Consider the following 24,182-nt stretch of genomic DNA (forward strand, 5'->3'; position numbering starts at 1 on the left):
AAACACCCAAGTACCTAATTTTCACTAAAATCAGGGCGTGCTTACAAGACTTGAAAACAAATTTCTATGACATTTCTGGTTTCCCCAACATGGTGGGAGCAATAGACTGCACACATGTGCCGCTAACCCCTCCAGCTCATTCTGAACATCTGTATGGACCATGGTCTATTTTGTGTTAATTGTCTAGGCTACTAAGTAGGCTAAAATCATTTAGTTTCAATTTTAAATCTTTTATTCGCATTGTACACCAATATGTTCAATGCAGCAGCATGATTTATTTTGTGTTACCTATAGCCTACAGGATAAAATAAAAATAAAGCGCGCTAGGTATTCATTTGATTTTACTGCTGTACTGTATAGGCCTTCTGTACAGATTTATATTTTTTACATGATCTAATGTGTAGCCTATCCAAAACACATTAGTGTTATTTCAATGCAATGATTTACATTTAAAATGCATTGAGCACTATACGTGTATGTGTGTGTGATTTTATTTTATTGTATTGTATTGTATTGTATTCATAGACAAGCTGTGGTCATTTGGAAAGAATTAGCTATGATTATTTAGATAAATACTTTACAGAAGTATGGAAGAGATCCTTCTCCTATTTTAGGGATATGGATTTTGATTAAAATATTATACATGAGCTACCCAGATGTATTTTTGTTTCATATTGTTTTTTATTTATTTATTTGAACTAATTGACCCTTTCATATTAACTGGCTTTTTCATTTTGACTTGTCTTAATGAAAGCTCAGTTCACATCAGGACAGCAAATAGTAAACAAAGACACAATTGGTCTAAATGCATTTTATCATTCACCAATACCAGCCCGTCAATACTTTGGAACTACAAAAGCAACCTGTGCTGTACCCGCCACTGCCATATCAGCCAATCACAAGCAGCCTGTCAGCTTGGCTGGAGGTCAACATCTTTCAGCAACAACTATTTTTTAAAATGTATTTCAAACCATACACTCATAGCATTGCTCTCCACTCACCAAATTATCATTGTGTTTCATACTGTGGAAAGTTTCAGCATAACAGGAATGTGCATTAGCAACCTAGAAAATGTGGATTGATTGCAGAAGAGTGTTTGTTTTTTATTTTTTCTGTTTTTTTTTTTTTTTTTAATTTCAGCAAAGGTTTTATTTATTGATTTTTATACTTTTTAGTAGATAGCAGCTGAAAAAATGTATGTAACATATACACAAGCTTTCAAGACCATTGGCCTCAATGTTCTTTGCCTTCAGTTTCCACTTCTCATTGGAAGAAAAGCTGGTGAATTATATATACCGGTACATATTCAGTGGAGCCTTTAAAAAGATTGTGTATTTCACGGATATGGACCAGCATGTCTTCTCTGATTCTACAGAGGGTTTATGGATTGTACTTGGAGAACGTGGCTGTTCATTTTTCTTTTAATATCTTACTTGACGAGCCACTGCTGTTTCTATGGATGTGCAACAAAACATCTTTCAAACTGCTTGCATTACATATTAGTGTAATGCATAAAGTTTTTACCACCAGTATTTTTCCAAGGATATGTTGTAAATTTCAAAGTTCTAACTCTGTCTTAAGACAGTAGTTTAGTGTGCGTGTGCGTGTGCGTGCACACATAGTTAAGGTAGTACAAATAAATCAGTAGTCCAGAGAAGCATTTTCCTGTTAAACATTTTACAGTAGCTTAACACCTGTTAGACACCTGTCTAACACCTGTTAGACTACATAATGCCAATAGTCAAGGTACGTAATAATATATACAATTATTATTATTTATTTCTTAGCAGACGCCCTTATCCAGGGCGACTTACAGTTGTTACAAGATATCACATTATGTTTTATATACAATTACATTATTATTATTAATTTATTTTTATTTTTTTACATACAATTACCCATTTATACAGTTGGGTTTTTACTGGAGCAATCTAGGTAAAGTACCTTGCTCAAGGGTACAGCAGCAGTGTCCCCACCAGGGATTGAACCCACAACCCTCCGGTCAAGAGTCCAGAGCCCTAACCACTACTCCACACTGCTGCCCCTATATACAATACAAGTAGACTCCTCCTTAAATCTAAATCAGGGGCAGTTTTATAACTACAGGAGCTGTGCTGGGTACTGAGCTGGCAACGCTTACAGGAAAAGTCCAAGGTCTTTCTTGATGAGCTGCTGCTTTTTCCCGGCTGGAGTGATAAACCATAGCACAACCCCAGAGTCAGGCTGCCACTCCACATGTGTCAAAGTTGTTTCACATCTCTTGCTGCTGCATAACAGAGACACCCCATACAAATATAAATATTCACATATTTTTGTAGTCAGTATGTATTTACAGTGGTATTTATTTTTTTTAAATGCTCAGCTGCTTTGCAATTAAGATCAGTGCCACCCTTAAGACATCTACAAGAATTGTAATCCACTAAAAGTCGTTTAAAAGTGGTAGATTGTTTTTAGAATGGAATTTAGAGAGACAGTTGTGGCATTGCGTTCTTGGTTCAGCATTTTTAGAACTGATAAAATGGCACGATCACCATGCTATTAGATAGTTATTTGTGGCACATATGTAGCATTGTAGCTTTTTACTTTAAATGTTAAGCCCCAACTGTCAAGGGGGGCTATTTTAATGATCTAAACAGTGTCAGAAAAATAAGCAAATGGCATATCTGTCAGTGACAGACATCCCCGTCTCGGCTGGACATATAAAATTAGAGCTGCAGTCTCAGTAACATGAAAAATAGATCACTATCCACTGTCTACACATGGAAAAGTTTGACATAAAGACAGATGGACCTATGCACATCCATATGGTGGTTTGCTAAAAATATATAAAAATGTAAGTGTTACATACCAAAAGACAGACAGATAGCTTCCATGTTATCCAAATTCTGATACTCTCAGGCAGAAATAGAGGCAGCAATCTCATTGGCTCCAACCTGTGCAAATATTTCACTATTCCAGCACAGCCTGAAACTTTAAGAACCACTCTGCTATTGGCTTTGCCACGTGATGAACACCCCATGGCATGCAGCTACTGAGTCATATTTGAACACCCTGTTCTGTATTATTGCGTTCCTAAAGAATTTCCAGAGCAAGTTTCATCACAACTGGATAAGCAGGTCTCTGGATACAGTACATGTAAAAATGACAGACTGACAGATACTGGCCTACATAAACCACCACGTTTTCATACACTAAATACATGAGGCTAGAGAATGTCCATAGCAAGTTTCTTCAAACTGGGTAAGTGGTTCTCTAGACAATGTGCTCAGTACCTTGTTATAAGGGGGCCCTTTCTACTGGGGAACCGGTTATAAGGCAGTATGGTTATTGACCTCGTCTATATCAAACTCAAAATGAAGGCCATGGAAGTTGCATCTGGGAAAGTCTGTTACCACGGCAACAGCTCATATCAAAGGTGACTCTGTTTCCAATGGCAACATAACTAAAAAAAGGAAAACAGCACTACTCAAAGCCCAATTAAATTACATAGAGGTGGCATAACTTGGAAGGCACTGTGAATTAATAATTTCAGATTTATACTACTTTATGCACATCAAGTATAAAACTGAAGGTCTTGCTGGTAATGTGATCAACCAGGAAAACAAAGAACCATAGGGCATATTGACTCTTGGGTACTGTAATGAAGTTTAGCTGGGAATATTATTTTTAGAGGCACATTCCTAACAAGGAATGTAGAAACGGCTGGCTGTAGCTCACTTAATTGGCACCAGGAATGCCATGTAGTCTTTGTATTAAATTGAGCATGACAGTGATGGTGCTGCTGTGCTGTTTAATACTGCCCCAGTGGGTTGGATTCACATTTAAAAGCTACATTTCTGAAGTGAAGTGGTTTTATAAATTACCACTGGGGTGTGCAGCTGTTATTTCTGTCCCCTCTGAAACAGATTTTTATAGGGAGATTTTCTGTTTACTAAAATGTAGATGGTATACAGTATGTCTGTTATATTATATAGGTTTAATACAGTTCTCCAGTAGTCAAGACATACAGTATGTGACCTACACTACAGGTACCAGGCTGCAAACATTGTATTTGAAACATGTGCTTACTGAAAAGAAAACAGAAACAGATGCTTTTCATAACAATAAAAGCAGTGATACTGTTAAAGAGTAAATCGCTTCAAATGTCCTTTTAGTTGCTGTTTTTCACCCTTACTATGTTTAATGTTGCTGTCATTCTTAGTCGCTGTAGGTTTTGTTAATCCAACACTCAGCTATTCTCATTTTTCTGATTTGCATAAATGAGACCCCAGCACTTAGGGTTTTCTAGAGAAGCTCAAAGCCAGGTGAAGGCGAATTTAGAGAATACACAACGAAATGTGGGCGCAACAGAACCACTCACAATGAATGAAATATGACAAGGAGTGTGAAAAAAAAAGCAAAACAAAGTGAATAAATACATACCATGACATTTCAAGTTTTATTTATTCCGAAGTGTATCTTTGACATGGCTGCTGCTTTTTGAATATAATTGTAAATCTCTAGGTTATAAATAGGAACTGTGTTGAATAGCAGGCAGGAGGATGTGCATTATGGATTAAATGCACTGGTGCAGCCGGGCTTCTCTGTATATGGGTTTAAAAACTAAGGGCCGATTCAAACCAAATACCTAACATGCCAGGAAGGGCTGATGTCTCCACTGATTTATTTTTTTAATAATAACAGGACCGTTTACAGTGTCAAAGCTAACAATGTGAAGTCTGTTTGCTTTAAGATTCTTATCATCAGCTTTGGCTTTGGGACTGTATGTCTCAGTCAGTCTGTCCAGGTACTGTAACTGTACACATGCATCGTTTCTGTGAGTTTGCACAATGCAGTTTGAACTACTGGATTTTGCAAATTGGACCTTGGTCTAGGTGTTTTTTTTTTCAGAAAGAAACAGTGCACTTACTACATTTACCAAATCAGAAATAAATAACTCGGACATTTTAGGCTTGTACGTACCCTTATAAAAGTTTACCAGATTCAATTTGCATGATCTATTTGTAGTGCCCTTTCAATTTGAAGATGACCGCCAATGATACTTTTGGGATATGCCTGCTTGTCAGGTATTCGCTGAGATATTTTATATCAAAGCTGCCGATAGGCCCCTCCGCGGAGTGATGTCCTCGGTCCCGCCTCACCGAGGTAATAAATAGTCACTGAGCGGAGACGTCAGTCTCTTTTGCCTTTCACAGACAGACAGGTAGGTAAGGTAGGTGAGTATTACACTAACCTTTTTCCAGTTGTGATTGACTCTTTAGAGCTCCTCCTTCGAGTTTTTGTGAGTTCCCTTGCAATTAATTGCTGGAAGTAGGCTTGCCACTTCCCAGAAATCAGAAACTCGACAACTGAAGGCTGAGCTAACGCTACGCAACTGCGTTTCGTTTATATAAAAAAAAAAAAAAAAAAACTTTCTTCAACAGCTTACATCGCTCGGCGATTGTAGTCTGCTTTCTAACCTTCCTTTTTATAATTTACCTCGGTACGCCCACTCGGTGTGCGCGGCCTTGCGCCCCTACAGGTTGTCGATTTTACTATTGTTTTTTACTACTTAACAGTAAAAAAAAATGAAAACACTCCAGCTTGCTGTTGTGTCTCTGTACTGCTGCCTTGCAGTTTAAAAATAAAATAAATAAATGACAACCGCGCGCTTCCTCCATTAGGCCTTGGCCTTATTGTTGAGCAGACCGCGCATTACCACTCACCCATAAAGCGGTGTGTTCATGTGGGGGTGGGGGGACGGGACAAATGTGTTTTCTTTTTCTGTCTGTTCTTCTCCCTTCTCCAGGTCTGTGACTGTACTACTCCGCTGCAAGCTACATGCTGCACCGGTTGAGGGCTCCACGCGGTCTGGACGCCATCTTGGGTGCTGTACTCCACTGCAAGCTTCACGCTGCACTGGTTGTGTGACTGCACTGCAACTGTCTGCAGGCTACACTCTACACCATTGCAAGCTATGTGCTGCTCCGAGTTGTGTGACTGCAAGCAGCCCAGACACAGATTCGCAGCCCAGTACCTTGGTGTTTTGCCCTCGGTGCTCAGTGCTTTAGCGCCCCCGTGTCTAGACCTCAACGCCCGCGGTACCCTCGGTGCCTTAGAGCCTCAGTGCCTCGATGCTTCGACACCCTCTGTGTTCAAGCGTTTACTAACATCGGTGGCTTCGTGCCTCAGTGCTCCATAGCCTCGGTGCTTCGGCATCCTCGGTGCCTCGAGAGCTACACGCCTCGGCGTTTTGACACCTCAGAGCTTTTCAATCCCTGTGCAGCACACATTCAGTGCCGCGCTAGCCTAAGACCTCGGTGCTTTGAACCCTCGGTACCTCAAGGACACTTAGACGCCTCGAGGCTTTTTGAGCCTGTGCAGTGGCGCCTTCGGTGCCCACTGCCCCAGAGCCTCGGTACCTTGGCGGTAGCGAGATGTCCCACAGATGCTGTCCACTCATTCTCCTTCACAACGGCTCTGGTGTACTTTCCCAAAAGTATCATTGGCGGTCATCCTTCCCTTTCATCGATTTCCCATGCTTTTTCTAAGCTTGTACTATCCATTTGCTGTAATTTGACCATGGTTTGCCATGTTTATTTTACTATGCTTTGCAATGCTTACCTGGGTAAGGGTAATCTTGAGTGGTTTAATATTCATTTTAGAATTGTAATAGATTTTTTTGTTTCCAGAAAAATACTGTGCTACTAACAATTTGGAGTAAAAAGCCTGCTTATGTTTTAGGTATTGTATGTATTGTCATTGTAACTTTTTTTACCAATTGTAGAAACCCACACAACTATGGGTTTGCTTTCAGTTGAGTCACTATATTTTTTAACAGTATATTGCATTTTATATTTATAAATAGACTGGTCTGGTGACTGAAGCTGCCAGATTATATACAGACCACGGAAGGTATGCAGTCCCCACTCCTTGCATGTGACAGTTTGTTTATAATCTTTATTCTATCAGTGTCTTTACAGTATCTGTTAAGTAAGGCCCTATTTACAAAACCGTTTAATGAATGCTTGCAGTTTATTAAATATGTTTTAACTGTTTGAGTAAGGGATAGAAGTGTGTTCCATTTTTATAGCACTGTTTGGATATGAAAAAATGTTCGCAAAGTCTTTAAGAAGTCCTCTAAACAGCCCTGCACATTTTGTGAACTGTACCCATTATAACATAAAAAGGCATTAAAGACTTAATACAAATCATTATTTCTAGTTTTCTTCATATGCTTGAGTTTAAAGTCATGTATGAAGGGTACTGGATGACCCTGGACTGCATTCAAAGGTCACATTGCACAACATTGTATACAAGCTGATGCTTCTGAAATGTGCCCTGGAGGAATCTGTTTGTAGACTCCGTCTCCGTTGAGAACACAGCATGTGAATGAGGTGCTGTGTATCCTATTTGGACACCTCTTGTGATACAACTTGGCAAGCCTGGAGCTAGTATCACAAGATAGAAGCAACAAAACAAACATTCTCTGGGGATACCTCTCAATCTAAGACTTCCAGACTGGCTTGTTCAGGTTGAATTACACGCTGTTGCATTCTAATGGTGCCAAGACCCACAGGTGTTAGTTAACCATTTCCCATCCAAGGCAATGTCACCTAGTGGTAATTTAGGTAACTGAAGCAATGGAAAAGCCAACCTTTGTACTGATCTGGACATTATCAAACCGCTTGTCAAAGTGAATTTAACTGCCCTTTGTCTAAGGCATTTTGAAACTGATAATCCTTTGACCTTAGTGTGTCATTATTTTTTTTAAAGGAAATAAAAACTCCCATTGATACAAATCTAGTGAGAAAGAAATTTTATTTAAGGACAATGTATAGAAAATTGATCTCTAGGTTTCTTGCCTCAATTGGGTACAAACAAAAATCAGTTTAATTTCTGTAACATTGCTGTAACAGTGATGTAACAATAAAGAATTAAAAGACCACATTTCCCAAACTGCATTCATGACAACAGGTCTTTTTATGGCAGTGCGGGAAATCTAGAAAAGTACATTACCATAAACTTATGTGATGTTTTATTAACTTTTAGATGGAAAGCATCTTCACATAATCTTGACCTAGACATGGAAACTCTCAATTAAACCCTAATCATTACACACATTAGTATTTGTCCTCAAAGAAGTGTATTGATAATACACCAAGGCTTCAGGTCAGTCTCTGACAGTCTCAGAATGCTTTCTTCACCAGCACACTGTATGTTGATGAAGAGCGCCAGCCTGCCTCTTTTTCAAGAGTAATGGAATGTAAGCCCTTAGTGAAGCCGTCACTTCTGTACATGCTGATGTCAGAGGGGTTAACAAACATGTGAGTCAAGTTCCTACTATGTGAAATGATTTGTGTGTCTCAGGTTGCAATAATGAACTTTGAAATGCTGGCTGTTGTCAGTGGAGGTTTCAGATTCTGTACATGGGTGAGCAGATACATGTAATGTTTGGACAGTTAACATAATCATTACTTGTGGAGTTGCAGTGTTGTTTTTAATAGTTCTGACTCCTTATTTATTTACTGGGGCCTGTTCTCCTGTCTCTGAAGGGTAATTTTCAGACCTAATCTAATTAATATATTGTAAGATCTTCAAAAAGTGAATATGTTTTACCAAAAAAAGATGGGACAAGTTGACAAATAAAAATCATCCCCCAACCCTTGTCTATTTTTATTTTTATAAGTTAATATAAGTTTTATAAAAAGTGCTTTTTTTTTTAATCGGCACATCAAATCAGAATATTAGTTTCCCTTAAACTGCACTTCTGTGTTAAACTGTTTAAAACAATAATATTATTTCAATATGTTTTCTGAAATGTTTAACACATTTAAAATCAGAACACATTTTTCAAAAATGTTTTTTTTTGTTTTGTTTTCGTGCATTGAACTATTCTGTGACCTAGGTTTTATGCTGGTTAATGACAGCATGCGTTGGGCACTGTGGTTATCAATAGACCTCTGTGTGTATCAACAGAAACAGATAGGGCCACTTAAATTCAAGCACAGCAGAGGGATGCTTCAATTTCTGTAGACCATTATTTCAAAAGCACAACTTGATTATATGTACAGTTTAATGAGTGCTGAATTGAACCCTGCAATTCTGTGGCCTAATTATCGAGCCATTGGATCAACTAACTTGACCTTCTGCTGCGGGTTACAAACTAAATCAACTGGCGTGCTTATCGTCTGATCTGTCTGCTCATTAAAAAAAAAAAAAAAATCTCTTTATGGCAATTCTCCTTGTTTTTGAATCCCAAGCCTCCCTGTTTCTTTGTTCCTGCAAACTCCTCTCTCCATCTTGTAACCCACAGTGCATTCCTTGTCCTAGTCCATTTAACCCTGATTTATCCCAGTGTTCTTGTATAAAAAGCACATGCATGTGCCTGTTCTATGGCACTATTCAATCGAGCTACCAGGCATTGCAGGCCTCTCCCCAGACACTTCCCTGCGACACTATTTTGTAACATTCCTCTTAATTGAAAACACATGTATACTTTCTGGAAAATTTGATTGCATGTCGCCATAGAAGAGGAAATTGAGGAAAATAATGCAGTTTAAAAAATGTCTTTTAAAAACTGCTGAATTGGCAGGACTGGGCAATTAACTATGTCCATGCCACAGTAAATAGAATATTGAGCTTACTGTCTCAGTGACTTGTGGAGAACATTGAATACATGTACCCAAAATCCCTATCACTGTAACCTTAATGTAATGTATAGGGTTACCAATACAATCAAAATGAGACTTTACTGTACAAGCCTTAGTGCATTGTGAGATTCCAAAAGATTCTAAAAATGCTTCTAAAAAGACACTTCAACCATACTGAGGAAGCATAGTAGAACTGCTCTTTGTCCTGTAGCCCATTGTGCTGCTTCCCTGCCTCACTTCCCCATTGTCAGCCTTGAGGAGCCTTTTTAGAAGCAATGTTTGCTGGAATAGTTAGTAAGCATGGCAAAAAAAGTTCTAAGAGAGAGGTTTTCTATTAGTGAATGGGGGAGTGATTTTGCAGAGCATGCTTTGATGTACCAAAACGTTAACTAAAATTGACAAAAAGGGGAAGGAATTGTTCTGACCAGAGTAGCTTGATAAAATATTTGTGTAAATGAGACAGTAACAGGATTGGTGGCATTTACAAATTAAATCAAGCTGAGTTTACAGTAGTTGTGGGAGGGAAGGTTTGTGTATACATCACCTTTCTCACAGGCTACTGTCTGCTTGTTTTAGTTTCAACAGCGGGTGATGGAGTTCCCCGACTTCTGAGGGAGAATTTTAATTTGTAACCTTTCTTGGCTCCTGGGTCTCATCTTTAACTAGCAGACGTCTCTCACTCTGCTGTGTGTTTAGCTTGCTGATCAGAAATCGTGCCCAGAAAGTTAGTCATCCCAATAAATGTCACTGGAATAACCCTATTGCAGAACTCTTGTGTTGTGGGAAAAAAAAAAACTTTAGGAATGTAGTCATTTATAAAGCAGTGTATTGTAGTAATGGTGATTACGGATACAACTGTTATGCATTTCCCAAACTGAAACTGATATTTGCATAAAATTCCAAACTGAACGACACATAGAAAAGAAAAAACCGAACTGAAACCAGAAATAGTTTTTGGCATCTCAACTCGCACTTTTCTGCATATCCACAGTTCACATTAACTGACCTTAATTGTAATATGATAACATAAATTGACAGTTATGACAAGACTTGCATAATTGATTCTAACAGCCCTCAGTAGGGATAACCGCGGCTTCATACTTAGTCTGGGTGTTTAGATGTCTAGGGCTGTTTTCATATGCAAGCACTCTGCGTACCCTAACTAAAACCTTTTGTTAAAAGAATGCATCTTAAGAAGTAAAAAGCTTGAGCTGGTTTTTACTCAGATGTGATTTGCACCTAATTACAACCGACCTCGGCGACAATGGGAATGGGGTACCAGGAAAATAATGAATACAAGTTTAATGTCTATTAATACATTATTTAATTTTTTACCACATTGTGTCTAATTGTACAATGCATTGATGTGTACAATGCAGAGTGGTGCAATAAGACTGTATTAAGGTTACTTGTCGGAAGAGTTGATTAAAAAAAAAAAAAAAAAACACTGAACCAATCTTAAACGAACTGCAACCCTAATGGTGATTAATGAAAATGTGCCTTTTGATAGCCTAACAATAAGCATATTGTTAAGAGTGATAACCACGTATTGGCATTTTACAGACCTATCACTGGTCCACCTTTTCTTCTGTTGGGCTAGCTCGGTAAAATTTAAAGACATATGATCAATAACCGATGCATCTATTAATTGTTGCACTCATTATTATTATTATGATTGATTATTATTATTATTATTATTATTATTATTATTATTTATATTATATATATATATATATATATATATATATATATATATATATATATATATATATATATATATATATATATAAAAATATAAATTAGCTTTTGAGTTATTGCATTGTGGTATATAGATATAGACTTATAAACACAACACTAGATAAAAAAAAATAAAGTACAATTATCTGTTTCTTCATGGTACCTAATCACTTCCTGTGTGGTGTCACTAGACCATTGGGGTAAAACTGAACTACAGCACAGGAATTGATTTGGTAAATTGATATTTGAAATTTGAAGTCTAAAATATAAGCACAGAAACAAAGTTCAAAGAAGTTTGCTAATGTCTGTATGAGCTTGTTCATTAACTAGCACCCCATAGTTACTTTTAATGACAAATAACTCCACAATTGATCTTAAGATGGGTCCACAACTGAGCGATCAGTGGAATTGCCAGAAAAAAAATACACACACTTCTAAAAGCGGGAAACTTGTTGCGCAACTAGTTGCTGTGGTGTGGACAAAGCAGTTGCAGGTGATTAAGTTGCGCAATTTAGAGAGCAATTTGGTTGCGTAACTGATCGCTCAGGTGTTCACCAGGTATTTATAAAGATAATTTGGTGGTTTCTTTTTAGCCATGTGGTACATAGCAGGTAATGATAGTGTGGGGGGTAAACAAGCTGTCTTTGACCTTTGTGAAACCCTGCATTTTGAAGTGCTGTTGTACAGAGAAACTTAGCTTGAACTTTTCTTTTCATTTCAGAATTACCAAACCTTTAACATTTGCTGACTGTGTTGGCGATGAACTACCATTAGGCTGGGAAGTTGTTTACAATCAACAAATCGGCGTCTACTACATTGATCACATAAACAGTAAGTTATCTTGTTTAAATCTGTTCTTTGGAATGTGGAATTCACTGTAAAGGAATTCTTAACTATCTGTATCCCAAGCCTACTGTACTGTATATGTGAAATATCTGAATTATACATATCAACCTCCCCGTCCAATTACAGTCGGCATATTGCACCTACGGAATTAGATTGCTGCTTTACACAGAGAGAGATACAGTGTGATGTGGGTAACTTAAAAATAATGATGAGTGAATACTTTTTTTTCTACAAATTTAAAAAAGGAAAGAAATAGAACTAGTTGAAATAAAAACCTGGACCGGTACTACTGTACACCTGCTTGTTTATTTCTCACATGCTAAAACGAACAAAGGAATAAAGTAAATATGATTATATACCTTGTATCTTGCTCCTTATATTCTGGTACATTAAATAGATGATCGATGTATTAGCATAGATATACCCCTCTACGTCCCCCCCCCCCCCCACCCCCATCGTCAAGGTAACAGTCCTTCACCTGTAGCCTATAGTAAACATATAATAGGTCATCTTTACAAACAATTGAATGTATGCACTAAAATTAGAAATGGAACAATCTTTTTTTTTTAACTAGTTTAAAAGAAAAAATAACTGTAACATATTGATTTCTTGCTTTGCTGCATTAAGAGTCTGAGATTTCTTCCAGAAAAAGCTTTGTCAATACAGTTTGACCTGCCATTGTTGTTTGAGTGGATGGTACATGGTTCCTAGGCTCCTGCCATGTCATGTGAATATTTGATCATGCCTCAGAGTGGCCTGGAACAGGAGAACAATCTATTTCGCTCTTAAATAAGCTCTGAATATTTGACCATGCCTCCGAGTGACCATGACCAAGCTCTGAATATTTGACCATGCCTCCGAGTGGCCTGGAACAGGAGAACAATCTATTTCGCTCTTAAATAAGCTCACTGCACATTTGCTTTGCAGTTACATTGTTGGCCACAATGGAACAGCTTTTCAGTATCTCTGTTAAATCACTGTGCAAACATGCAGAGGCGGTTAAGTTAAGTGTACAAATATTGACTGATTGTAGAAGTTCACACACTAACATGTTTGATTGACCTGCAGAACAGAATCTACAACAACTCTCACAAGTGAGAGAGTTGTTGTAGAGCAAATAGACTGCGATATACAAAGTGTTTTACAGCTGATAAATTAATTTGAAAGGTATTTCAGGAGTAAGTAGTGTTATTTTATTTTTTGTATTTTCCCTTGTCTGTTGGCTGAGGGCCCAGAGGGAATGCTGCAAAGACTTTTGCACTCCCATTGGGTTAGGGAAGAAAATTAACTGGGGGTAGTTGCGCCTAATTCCTCTTCAGCAACTGTTAATATCTCTGACAAGGTTATTATAGAATAACTCCTATTTTATACTGACTCCATAACCAGGCTTCTTCTGGTGCTAAAGGGCCGTGGCACAGGGCCAAACAGATAAACCTGTCTTCAAACTAGAGAGTTTAAATGGTGCTTGCACAGTTCTGTACTTATAGCAATGCCTTTTTCCCTAGAAATCACCCAGATCGAAGACCCACGAACACTATGGCGCCAAGAACAGGAACGAATGCTGAAGGAGTATCTGGTGGTGGCCAAGGAGGCTCTCGATGCCAAGAAAGAGATCTACCTGATCAAGCAGCAGCGCTTGGAGCTGGCCCAGCAGGAGTACCTGCAGCTCCACCAGCTGGCAGAGGAGGACATTCGCTCCCATGTCAGCTGTAAGTGCTTCTCACTTTATTCACTGTGTTTACTGCAGGTCTGCTCAACTGGCACTGTGCACTGTTTTAAGCAACAAACAAGTAGTGAAGTAGTTCTGACCACCATTATGAATCATGTGGCAATATGGCAAATTAAATTTAATAGAGAAAAGTGTAAAGTATTGCATGCAGGCAATAAAAATGTGCATATCATATGGGAGATACTGAAATTGAAGAAGGGAACTATGAAAAAGACCTAGGAGTTTATGTTGACTCTAGACAATGTGGGAAGCTATAAAAAAGGCCAACAAGATGCTCGGATATATTGTGAGGAGTGTTGAATTTAAATCAAGGGAAGTAATGTTAAAACTTTACAATGCATTAGTAAGACCTCACCTAGAATATTGTGTTCAGTTCTGGTCACCTCATTACAAAAAGGATATTGCTGCTCTAGAAAGAGTGCAAAGAAGAGCAACCAGAATTGTCCCGGGTTTAAAAGGCATGTCGTATGCAGACAGGCTAAAAGAATTTAATCTATTCAGTCTTGAACAAAGAAGACTACGCGGCGATCTGATTCAAACATTCAAAATCCTAAAAGGTATAGACAATGTCGACCCAGGGGACTTCTTTGACATGAAAAAAGAAACAAGGACCAGGGGTCACAAATGGAGATTCGATAAAGGGGCATTCAGAACAGAAAATAGGAGGCACTTTTTTACACAGAGAATTGTGAGGGTCTGGAACCAACTCCCCAGTAATGTTGTTGAAGCTGACACCCTGGGATCCTTCAAGAAGCTGCTTGATGAGATTCTGGGATCAATAAGCTACTAACAACCAAATGAGCAAGATGGGCTGAATGGCCTCCTCTCGTTTGTAAACTTTCTTATGTTCTTATGTATGATAAATGATCCCTGTAAAGGATTATTTGGAATTCCAGCACAGTACATCTTGTTCTGTGTGTCGATGTCGTGCTGTGTATAGAACAGAATCATTTTGCACAGTTTGAGCTGCCAGAAGCACTTAATGAGCTATTAAAAGCTGAACCCATGTCAGGGGGTAGTAGGGCATAGAGGCATACAATAATATATAGAGCTATGAGCACAGAGTTACTCGGTGGTTAGTATATGAACCATTTCACAACTAGTTGTCCTGTTTTAATCAAGTTAGTGATTGTAATGAATGTTGTACTTGTGGCTGTTGAGGACCTCGTACAGTATGTGGTCTCATCTCAGTTTCTTGTGGATAAGTGCCCAGTTCACTGAAAGGATCACAATCAGCACTTTTCACTGCCTTGTGTTATGTGAGGTTAATAAGGATGCATTGACTCAGGCAGGGGCAACATTACAGGCATTGCTAACATTAGGTAGGTAGATTACATTTACAATTAGGCATGTTTAAAATTGAAAGGTAGAGCACAGCACACAGTCACGCTAAAGAATCAAGAGCATTTAACATATTTATTGACTGGTGAAATACAATTCAAAGTTGCTGCATTATAAGTACGCATCTTCTACGTAGGCAGATAGAAAGTCCTACGTAGGAGATGCTTATTTTTTTTTTAATTGGCACTAGGACACTTCCATACTATAGCATTAAAATGTTCAATCCAAAAAAAATGCCTGACTTTCAAGCTTTTGCAGTGTCTAAAAACAAAAAGTAAAAATCCAAAATATGGATTGTAGCGTAACAACAGGAAAGCGTAATCAATCAGACTGTATCAAGCAATTGTTTGAATCGTTCAATGCGCAAAGCAACTACTTCTAGGTACTTTTTCTGTTCACGTGAGCCGTGATATTTCCCCTTGGGCGTTATTTGCGCATGGTCATTAAAAACTGGAAATTACTGGTGAAAATTTTACTTTCAGCAGAATCCGGGAGTTAAGGATGTGTGTATTTTAGATCTACCACTGTTAGGGTTGTTACTGTATTACCCACAGATATATACCTTGTGTTTGGTTAAGTGCCTGACTCCTGTCTAGCAAGTTATGACCACTGCATCAAACATGTATTTACTATCATTATTTTGTTTTTTATGGTGCTGAGTTTGTCACTGGTTAGACAGTAGAGACTGTGCTGCAGTAGCTTTTTTCATAGTCTTCTTGTTAATGTAGTCACTTATTAACTTGTTCCTGGAGATTTACTATTTTAATTCTGAAAGAATTTAAAATATGTGAATGCAACACATAGCTGAGGCTTAAGGACTTTTTGTGGAGAATCTGTGGAATTACGCCTGTCTGAGTATCTGGGAATACAATATGAACAGTATGAGTGTTGAATACAATATGAACAGTATGAGTGTTGAATACAATATGAACAGTATGAAAGTAGAATACAATATGAACAGTATGAGTGTAGAATACAATATGAACAGTATGAGTGTTGAATACAATATGAACAGTATGAGTGTTGAATACAATATGAACAGTATGAGAGTAGAATACAATATGAACAGTATGAGAGTAGAATACAATATGAACAGTATGAGTGTTGAATACAATATGAACAGTATGAGTGTTGAATACAATATGAACAGTATGAGAGTAGAATACAATATGAACAGTATGAGTGTAGAATACAATATGAACAGTATGAGTGTAGAATACAATATGAACAGTATGAGTGTTGAATACAATATGAACAGTATGAGTGTAGAATACAATATGAACAGTATGAGAGTAGAATACAATATGAACAGTATGAGAGTAGAATACAATATGAACAGTATGAGAGTAGAATACAATATGAACAGTATGAGTGTTGAATACAATATGAACAGTATGAGAGTAGAATACAATATGAACAGTATGAGAGTAGAATACAATATGAACAGTATGAGAGTAGAATACAATATGAACAGTATGAGTGTTGAATACAATATGAACAGTATGAGTGTAGAATACAATATGAACAGTATGAGTGTTGAATACAATATGAACAGTATGAGAGTAGAATACAATATGAACAGTATGAGTGTTGAATACAATATGAACAGTATGAGTGTTGAATACAATATGAACAGTATGAGTGTTGAATACAATATGAACAGTATGAGAGTAGAATACAATATGAACAATATGAGTGTTGAATACAATATGAACAGTATGAGAGTAGAATACAATATGAACAGTATGAGAGTAGAATACAATATGAACAGTATGAGTGTAGAATACAATATGAACAGTATGAGAGTAGAATACAATATGAACAGTATGAGAGTAGAATACAATATGAACAGTATGAGTGTTGAATACAATATGAACAGTATGAGAGTAGAATACAATATGAACAGTATGAGTGTAGAATACAATATGAACAGTATGAGTGTAGAATACAATATGAACAGTATGAGTGTTGAATACAATATGAACAGTATGAGTGTTGAATACAATATGAACAGTATGAGTGTTGAATACAATATGAACAGTATGAGAGTAGAATACAATATGAACAGTATGAGTGTTGAATACAATATGAACAGTATGAGTGTTGAATACAATATGAACAGTATGAGTGTTGGGTTTCAATGCAACTTCCCTCTTTTTCCTCTTCCTCACAGCATTCTCTGGCTCTTCTTCAAACACAAAGTATGACCCTGACCAAATCAAAGCGGAAATAGCTCGTAGGCGGGAACGGGTAAGTCATTATCACCTTGGAACAATGCGCTGCAAACATTGTAAACACTGCAACAATGCTCGTCCATTGGGCTTGTAGGGTCAGTTCAGGTGTGGCTTTTTAAATTGGAGGAAGTTATTTGTCTTTTAGAGCAGGAAATTGATTCGTTCTGTGTGTTTTTTGAAAGTTGCTCAACTCTATAGTATGGCAAAAACATAATGGGCAAAGTTTACAACTCCTTTGCTCCATTGACTCCAAAGTTGACTCTGGGCTTTTTTTTTCTGACAGTGAACAGTTTTTAAAGATTAATAACTTAACATTGGTATATCTTTTGTGTGTTTTAATTTATAGATTAACTTTAAGATTTAGTAACTTCAAAATACATTATGCTATTTATTTTAAAATCATTGAGTCATTTACTGAAATACTGTGCTTTTTACTTTTTGATATAGCCTGTGCTAAGATGCTTTGACCTGAGTTCAGAAGCTGCTCTTAAGCTCTTGTTACCAGCCACAGACATCTGTAACCCAGGCAACCAGAACTGAAGAGCAGAACAGTAACAGCACATCTCTCTGGTCTTGTGGCTGAAGAAATAATAAATCAAATTAGAAAGCTGCGAGTCCTGTGACTTGTTGTGGTGGTAATGAATGCTGATTTTTGTTTCCAGCTCTCCAGACTGAAACAGGAGCTGGTCCAGATGAAGCAGGAGCTGCAGTACAAGGAACTGGGAGTGGAGACTCTGCAAGAGTGAGTGCTGCACTGTGTAACTGTTGTTGTTCTTTGACAATTCCTTCCCCTCCCTCGCTACATTCTCCAACTTCCTCTCATTTTCCTGATAGCTTGTTTATGTCAGCAGTCTAATTGAGGAGCAGAAGCTTGTTTGTAACACTTTAAGAAATTAAGTAAAGCAGACAAACGTTTCAGCTAGTGCCTTCTGGAATGCACCCTTATCCTTGTTTACAGTACAGTAGTTACCCCCCCCCCCCCCCCTCCCAAAAAAAAAAAAAATACCAGTACCTTTCAAAAACAGTACTTTTTTATAGTACAGTAATGCCTGTCTAATCCAGCTCCTCTATGTACTGGCATTCTGTATAGTTTGGCATGATTTTTAGTCCTGACCAAATCCCTATTGAAATGAATAGAGTGATATCCGGCATGATTTTCTGTTTAGTTTAGGTTAGTTTATTCACTTTGTGCCCGCAGGGCCAGCACAGTTACATCTCAGTGCTGCAGTCACTAACACAAAGAGAGACCTAAGTAGACCATACTCATGTCCTGTCTGTGCCTTTCTGAACTGCTCAGTTGTTAAACATCAAATACATGTGTAAACCTCTACACAACAAGCTATCTCTTGAAAGAAAATTTGCACTTATCAAAAAAAAAAAGTCTACCAAAACCAACACAAAAAGAGTTAAGTAAAGGCAAACCATTTCAAACATTATGAAAACAAAAAATGCCTGAATGCCAGCAGAAAGCACCTGAATCCTGCATGCAGGAACAGTATGAACAAGTGAACATCTTTCTGTGGGAATGGTTTAAACAGTATGTACAGTAATAAAATGTTCAGATTTGTCATTTTATCTTTACGGTACAGAATACAATTTTTTTACAGTAATTTTGTAATCCCGCACACTGTCTAATCCAGTAGAATTTTTTTGATCCCAAGTAACACCAGATTGTACAGGGTTTTCTGTAGACTACAATAGAGTACTGCTTCTGTTCTCTTATATTTCTGCTTTAAAAGCTGTATCCAGTGCTAAGGTAATGATACTGTACAGTGATACAATATTTGTGTCCTTGCTTAACCCCATAGAAACTCAGCCTGCCATCACCATTATGTCATAGAAATGTTAAAGTCCATCTTTCATGGTATACCGCAGAGCTTGGATTAGTTTAGACAGATGACTCAGTCAAGCATTCCCAGTGATAAATAAATAAACCACAAAAAAGGAGTTTCTATAGAAGCCTGCACAGCCATTACCAAGAAACAACTTGCCAAAACATAGTGTAGTATAAAGTAACCAGACCTGGTTGACATTTCTGCTGGTTTACATTTCCTAAAAGACGTTTCACCTGCCTGTACAGAAATGTCCTCCCTCCTTGGAGAGTGCTTAAAAGGCCAGGTAAAGACAGATGTAGAGAAAATGAGAACAACTCATTATTGGAGCATTAAAACCTTGACGCTGTACAGCTATGGCCACCCTGTAGAACGAACACATTTATTCGTAGTGTCGAATGAACCCTGCTGAATAATGTTACGTTAACATATTGAATTAAATACCACTTTATAGTTTTCCATATATTTAACGAAAAACAGACAAAAATTAAAAAATGTGACATTTCAAAATCTAACATGAAATACTGTACTACTATTATGGCTTCCGGTAGACTTTTGCAATATCCTTTTGTAGGTTATTTGATTACACGATGTTAGATGAAAGATATAAATTATGTTCATATATATAATATATATTAATTATTTTATTTAATTATATCTCAATCCTACAATTCTAGTTGATGCAAAACTTGGCCATAGCTGTAGTTTCCTCTCAGAACATTTTGATGATTACTACAAAAGTTTTTTCCAGTGGGATTTGTTTCGATGCAAAGGCCAGCACTACCCAGAATGCTGATGGGAAGTTACTGAGTTTAATTTGGAAGCTGGGCTACACCTCAGGAAGGGTATGCATCATTAATATGCGGGAGCCAAGGCTAGTCTTGAATAGGAAGTATGCTAAAAGGCAAAACAGTTGGAAAAACACGGCCTTAACTTGCTGCAAATTCCACAGCATATCCTGAGTTCCTAAAAGGGGCTTATCTCCGAGATAATATCAGATTAGAAGAACAGCAGCAATGGTGTTTCTCCAGCTTAAATACGGTGGACACACAGTGTTACAGATTACCACAAAGAGCTTTTTGACTGTCTCTTAATCAAACAGGACATGAATGTTATTGCTTGTTATAGATCTGGTAACACTTTAAAAGCATCAGTAATTAAGCATCCTGTATGTTTCGACCGGTCACCTAAGATGGCTGCCATATTAGAGTCATGTGACTTTTTGATATATTGGCTTCATACTTGATGTACAGGGTGATAAGAAAGTAAGTGTATATTCTGATTCTGTAGATTTCGACCATGAATGTCGTACAAGAAAAAGTAACCCTTGGGTGTCAGTAATTTTACAAAGCTGCTGTTGCAACAGTGTTAAAGAGTCAAACTGTATCTCAGACATATATCTCAGATATAAAATGTATATTTACATTCTTGACAAAACTCCCATTTCTAGTTGACATGTTATTATATATGAATAGGGCTTCTGATTTTTTGTTTTAACCGATAAAACCTGATAAAACACCACCGATACAAAAATGAAATTGTGGATAGCCAATAAACACCGGAAAACACCAGAAAAACTGTGGAAATGGTTAATCAATTCACGTTGACTTTACCCTTTTCCCATTAAAAAAAAAAAAAAAACTACTACAAAAATAATAATAAATACATTTCCCACTGCTGCTGGGCAATGTCCCGCCTTCCTGACTTGTATCTATCATTGATTAGTTCTGAATAATTTAAACCCACCCCAACTACTGAGTGACAGCATATTCCTACATTTGTATTGGAGACACTCCGCTTGCAAGATTTAAAACGATATTACAATCAGGATGGAGGCTTGTTAGCAGGATTTCAAGCTGTATTACAGTTAAGATATGGAGGATTTAAAACAGAATTGTGGCGAAATGTACAAAAATGCTTACACACAAAAAACCCAGAAGAATATGCCCATGACCATAGGGATTTCGTTGTGGAAGACAGCAAAGGAAAGAAGGTACAACTTAAGTGTGAAAGTAGTGTCGAGTTACTACTATACATATTTTGACAGAAAAAGAAAAATGGTCAAGCATTTTGGAAAGTAACCGAAAACACAAATTTCATACAGTATATCAAAAATGAAAGCTCTGAAAAAAAAAACGATTTACATAAAACTCGAAAATAGCTAAAAATAAGCATCGAAAAATACAATTAATAAAACCCTTGGTTAAAATCACAGTAATAAGTATTTATTTAGGCCCTTTTACACATTGCTTTGCCACAAAATAAAATGTATTTCATCCCTCGTTGTGTGCATGCATTAATTCCCAAGTCTGCTGATATCTATAGCCTTTGTGCTCTTCATAATCGTTACTGTTTGTTTACTTAAGTGCCTCTGTGATTTTTCATGCTTGGCTACAGCCCTGATAATAATGTAATACATTTTAACATGTTTAACCATGGATGTTACAGTACTTTATCATACTTACTTGTGCTTTACCATGCTTCCACACTCTTTGCTTTGCTACCACAGTATAAAGGGGATAAAATACAATATTCCCCATTTCCATGGCTTAACACACTATGAATAGACATCTTACATACTTTTTTATACTTTTTAAAATAGCTAGTATTGCAGCAACTGCAGTATATCTATCAATCAATCAGTCAATCAATCAATCAATCTTTATTTTATGTAGCGACTTTCATAGTGGACCACCATCACAAAGCGCTTCACAAGATAGTGTGGAACAATGCATAATACATTAAATACAGTGAAATACAGGGCATAGTACATTAAATACAAACTGTATAAAAACAATGCAAATACATTAAATACAGGTATATTACATTAAATACAAGGCTAGGATGTGAATTCTAAACATTGTGGATGCGTGTGTCATACAGATGGAGTGAAAAACCTGAAATAGAAATTTAGACAGCAGCTAATAACAGATATTAGGCTTAAAGAGCATTGAAAGCAAGAGAGAACAAGTGGGTCTTGAGAGTTGTTTTGAAGCGAGCGACTGTGGGAGCTACATGTACTAAAGTGGAGAACTGAACCCTAGCCTTTGATAATAGACAAAGGAAGCAGTGGAAATGAATGACCTTAAATGTATACATTCTCCTGCAGAGCATTTTCTTTCAGAAAACAAAACACTAAAACTGAGTTTAGACCGGTAGATAAAACCTGGGAGGATTTTGGTTGCCAATCTAAAATTGAAATTGGCAGCAGTGTGGAGTAGTGGTTAGGTCTCTGGACTCTTGACCGGAGGGTCGTGGGTTCAATCCCAGGTGGGGGACACTGCTGCTGTACCCTTGAGGTACTTTACCTAGATTTGCTCCAGTAAAAAAAAACTGTATAAATGGGTAATTGTATTTAAAAATAATGTGATATCTTGTAACAATTGTAAGTCTCCCTCGATAAGGGCGTCTGCTAAGAAATAAATAATAATAATAATAATAATAATAATAATAATAATAATAATAACAAATGTGGTTATCAGATGGAATAAGACCAGTATCTGATAATAATAATAAGTATAATTTGTCAAATTTGGAAAACAGACCTGGGTCTAAAATATAGCTTGCTTTCAAGTTACGTGTGTACAGTACTTTTTATGCCCATTGTCATAGAGAAAATAACCACATTCTCCAAAACTATAAAGTTAGAAAATGTTATTGTATTTATTTATTTATTTATTTTTTTACACTGGGACACTTTATCTGGAGTAATTCAGCATCCCCACTTTTGTCGACTAACTTCTGTGTTTGGGTTTTTGCATTTCACAGAGCACTTTTTTAATCCCTAGAAATCTGTCCTTTACATACTGTAGCTTCCAGAACAGAATGTTATTGTTAGCTGATATACTACCCTAGCAAGGCCTAGGATTCCGTACATGACACGAGGCACAAACCCACATGAAAATACTAGATAGGACCAGGTTTTGATAACAGAAAACATATACAGCCCCTTTGTGGAAACAAAGCCGGGATTGTTGCCTGGGATGGGGCAGGGTCCCTTGAAGAGCTGGCTGCTGCAACAGTACCTGCTGTTGATGGAAGGCCTGCAGGAAATAGGCTGTGGTCAGGCCAGGGACCGGTGCCAGCAGCGATGATGTCAAAGGCAGCAGCCACCACAGAACTTTCCATTCTTTCAGGATATAGGGCCTGGAGTTTAAGGGAGGGTCTTTTTGGGGGTTGGCAGTGAGGCAGAAGTAACGTTTCTACAGAATGTGGAAGATAAAAATAAAATAAAATAAAAAAATAGAAAATAAAAATATAAATAGAACTGTTTCACTGACTTGCTGTCACTGAAACATGAAGCATACTGATTTCTTTTGACAGGATTTATTGATTTAATTTTTTTGTGATTTTAATAATCAAGAAATAACAACAGATAGCTAATTTAATCTAACTATGATACAACATGTTTTAGCGTGTTACAAATTCATAAATCAGCTCCTGCAGCCAAAGCAGACGTCTGACCTGTTACTGTCACAGCAGTGTATAGCTAGTGGCCTTGATATATTTGGCTTGGTATTCTCCAAGAAAATGACATATCTGAATGGGAAAAGCCAAGGAAATGGGGGATCTGGAGCAAACCCAAATATTTTCATATTTAGTTAATTATTTGTCTTAAACAAAAAATATAATTGCAAGTGCAATGTTCACAAGCTTTAATCTATGCTAAAAAAAATTAGGAAAGGAACATGCATTTGCAGACAGCATGTAAAATAAGCAGCCGTAGGATTCCTCAAACGTAAGAGTAAGATTAATTAATACTGCAAGTGACCTGACATGCTCGTTCATGGACTGCTAGTTGGTAAACTCTGAGCATTATACACAAGGTCAT

The 24,182-nt window shown here is 37.3% G+C and overlaps 1 protein-coding gene across 2 annotated transcripts in view; it reads left to right on the top strand.

Moving 5' to 3' along the window:
• Positions 1–24,182, top strand: part of LOC117406010 (protein WWC3-like) — a 52,190-nt gene that overhangs the window by 7,457 nt on the left and 20,551 nt on the right. For both annotated transcript variants that reach the window (XM_034009645.3, XM_034009646.3), the window contains exons 2-5: positions 12,091–12,200; positions 13,721–13,924; positions 17,459–17,535; positions 18,182–18,261. In XM_034009645.3, the coding sequence (XP_033865536.2) occupies positions 12,091–12,200; positions 13,721–13,924; positions 17,459–17,535; positions 18,182–18,261 (471 nt within the window). The remainder of the gene's footprint in view (positions 1–12,090; positions 12,201–13,720; positions 13,925–17,458; positions 17,536–18,181; positions 18,262–24,182) is intronic.

This window comes from Acipenser ruthenus, chromosome 9 (assembly GCF_902713425.1).
Source record: "Acipenser ruthenus chromosome 9, fAciRut3.2 maternal haplotype, whole genome shotgun sequence".
NCBI classification, from domain to species: domain Eukaryota; kingdom Metazoa; phylum Chordata; class Actinopteri; order Acipenseriformes; family Acipenseridae; genus Acipenser; species Acipenser ruthenus.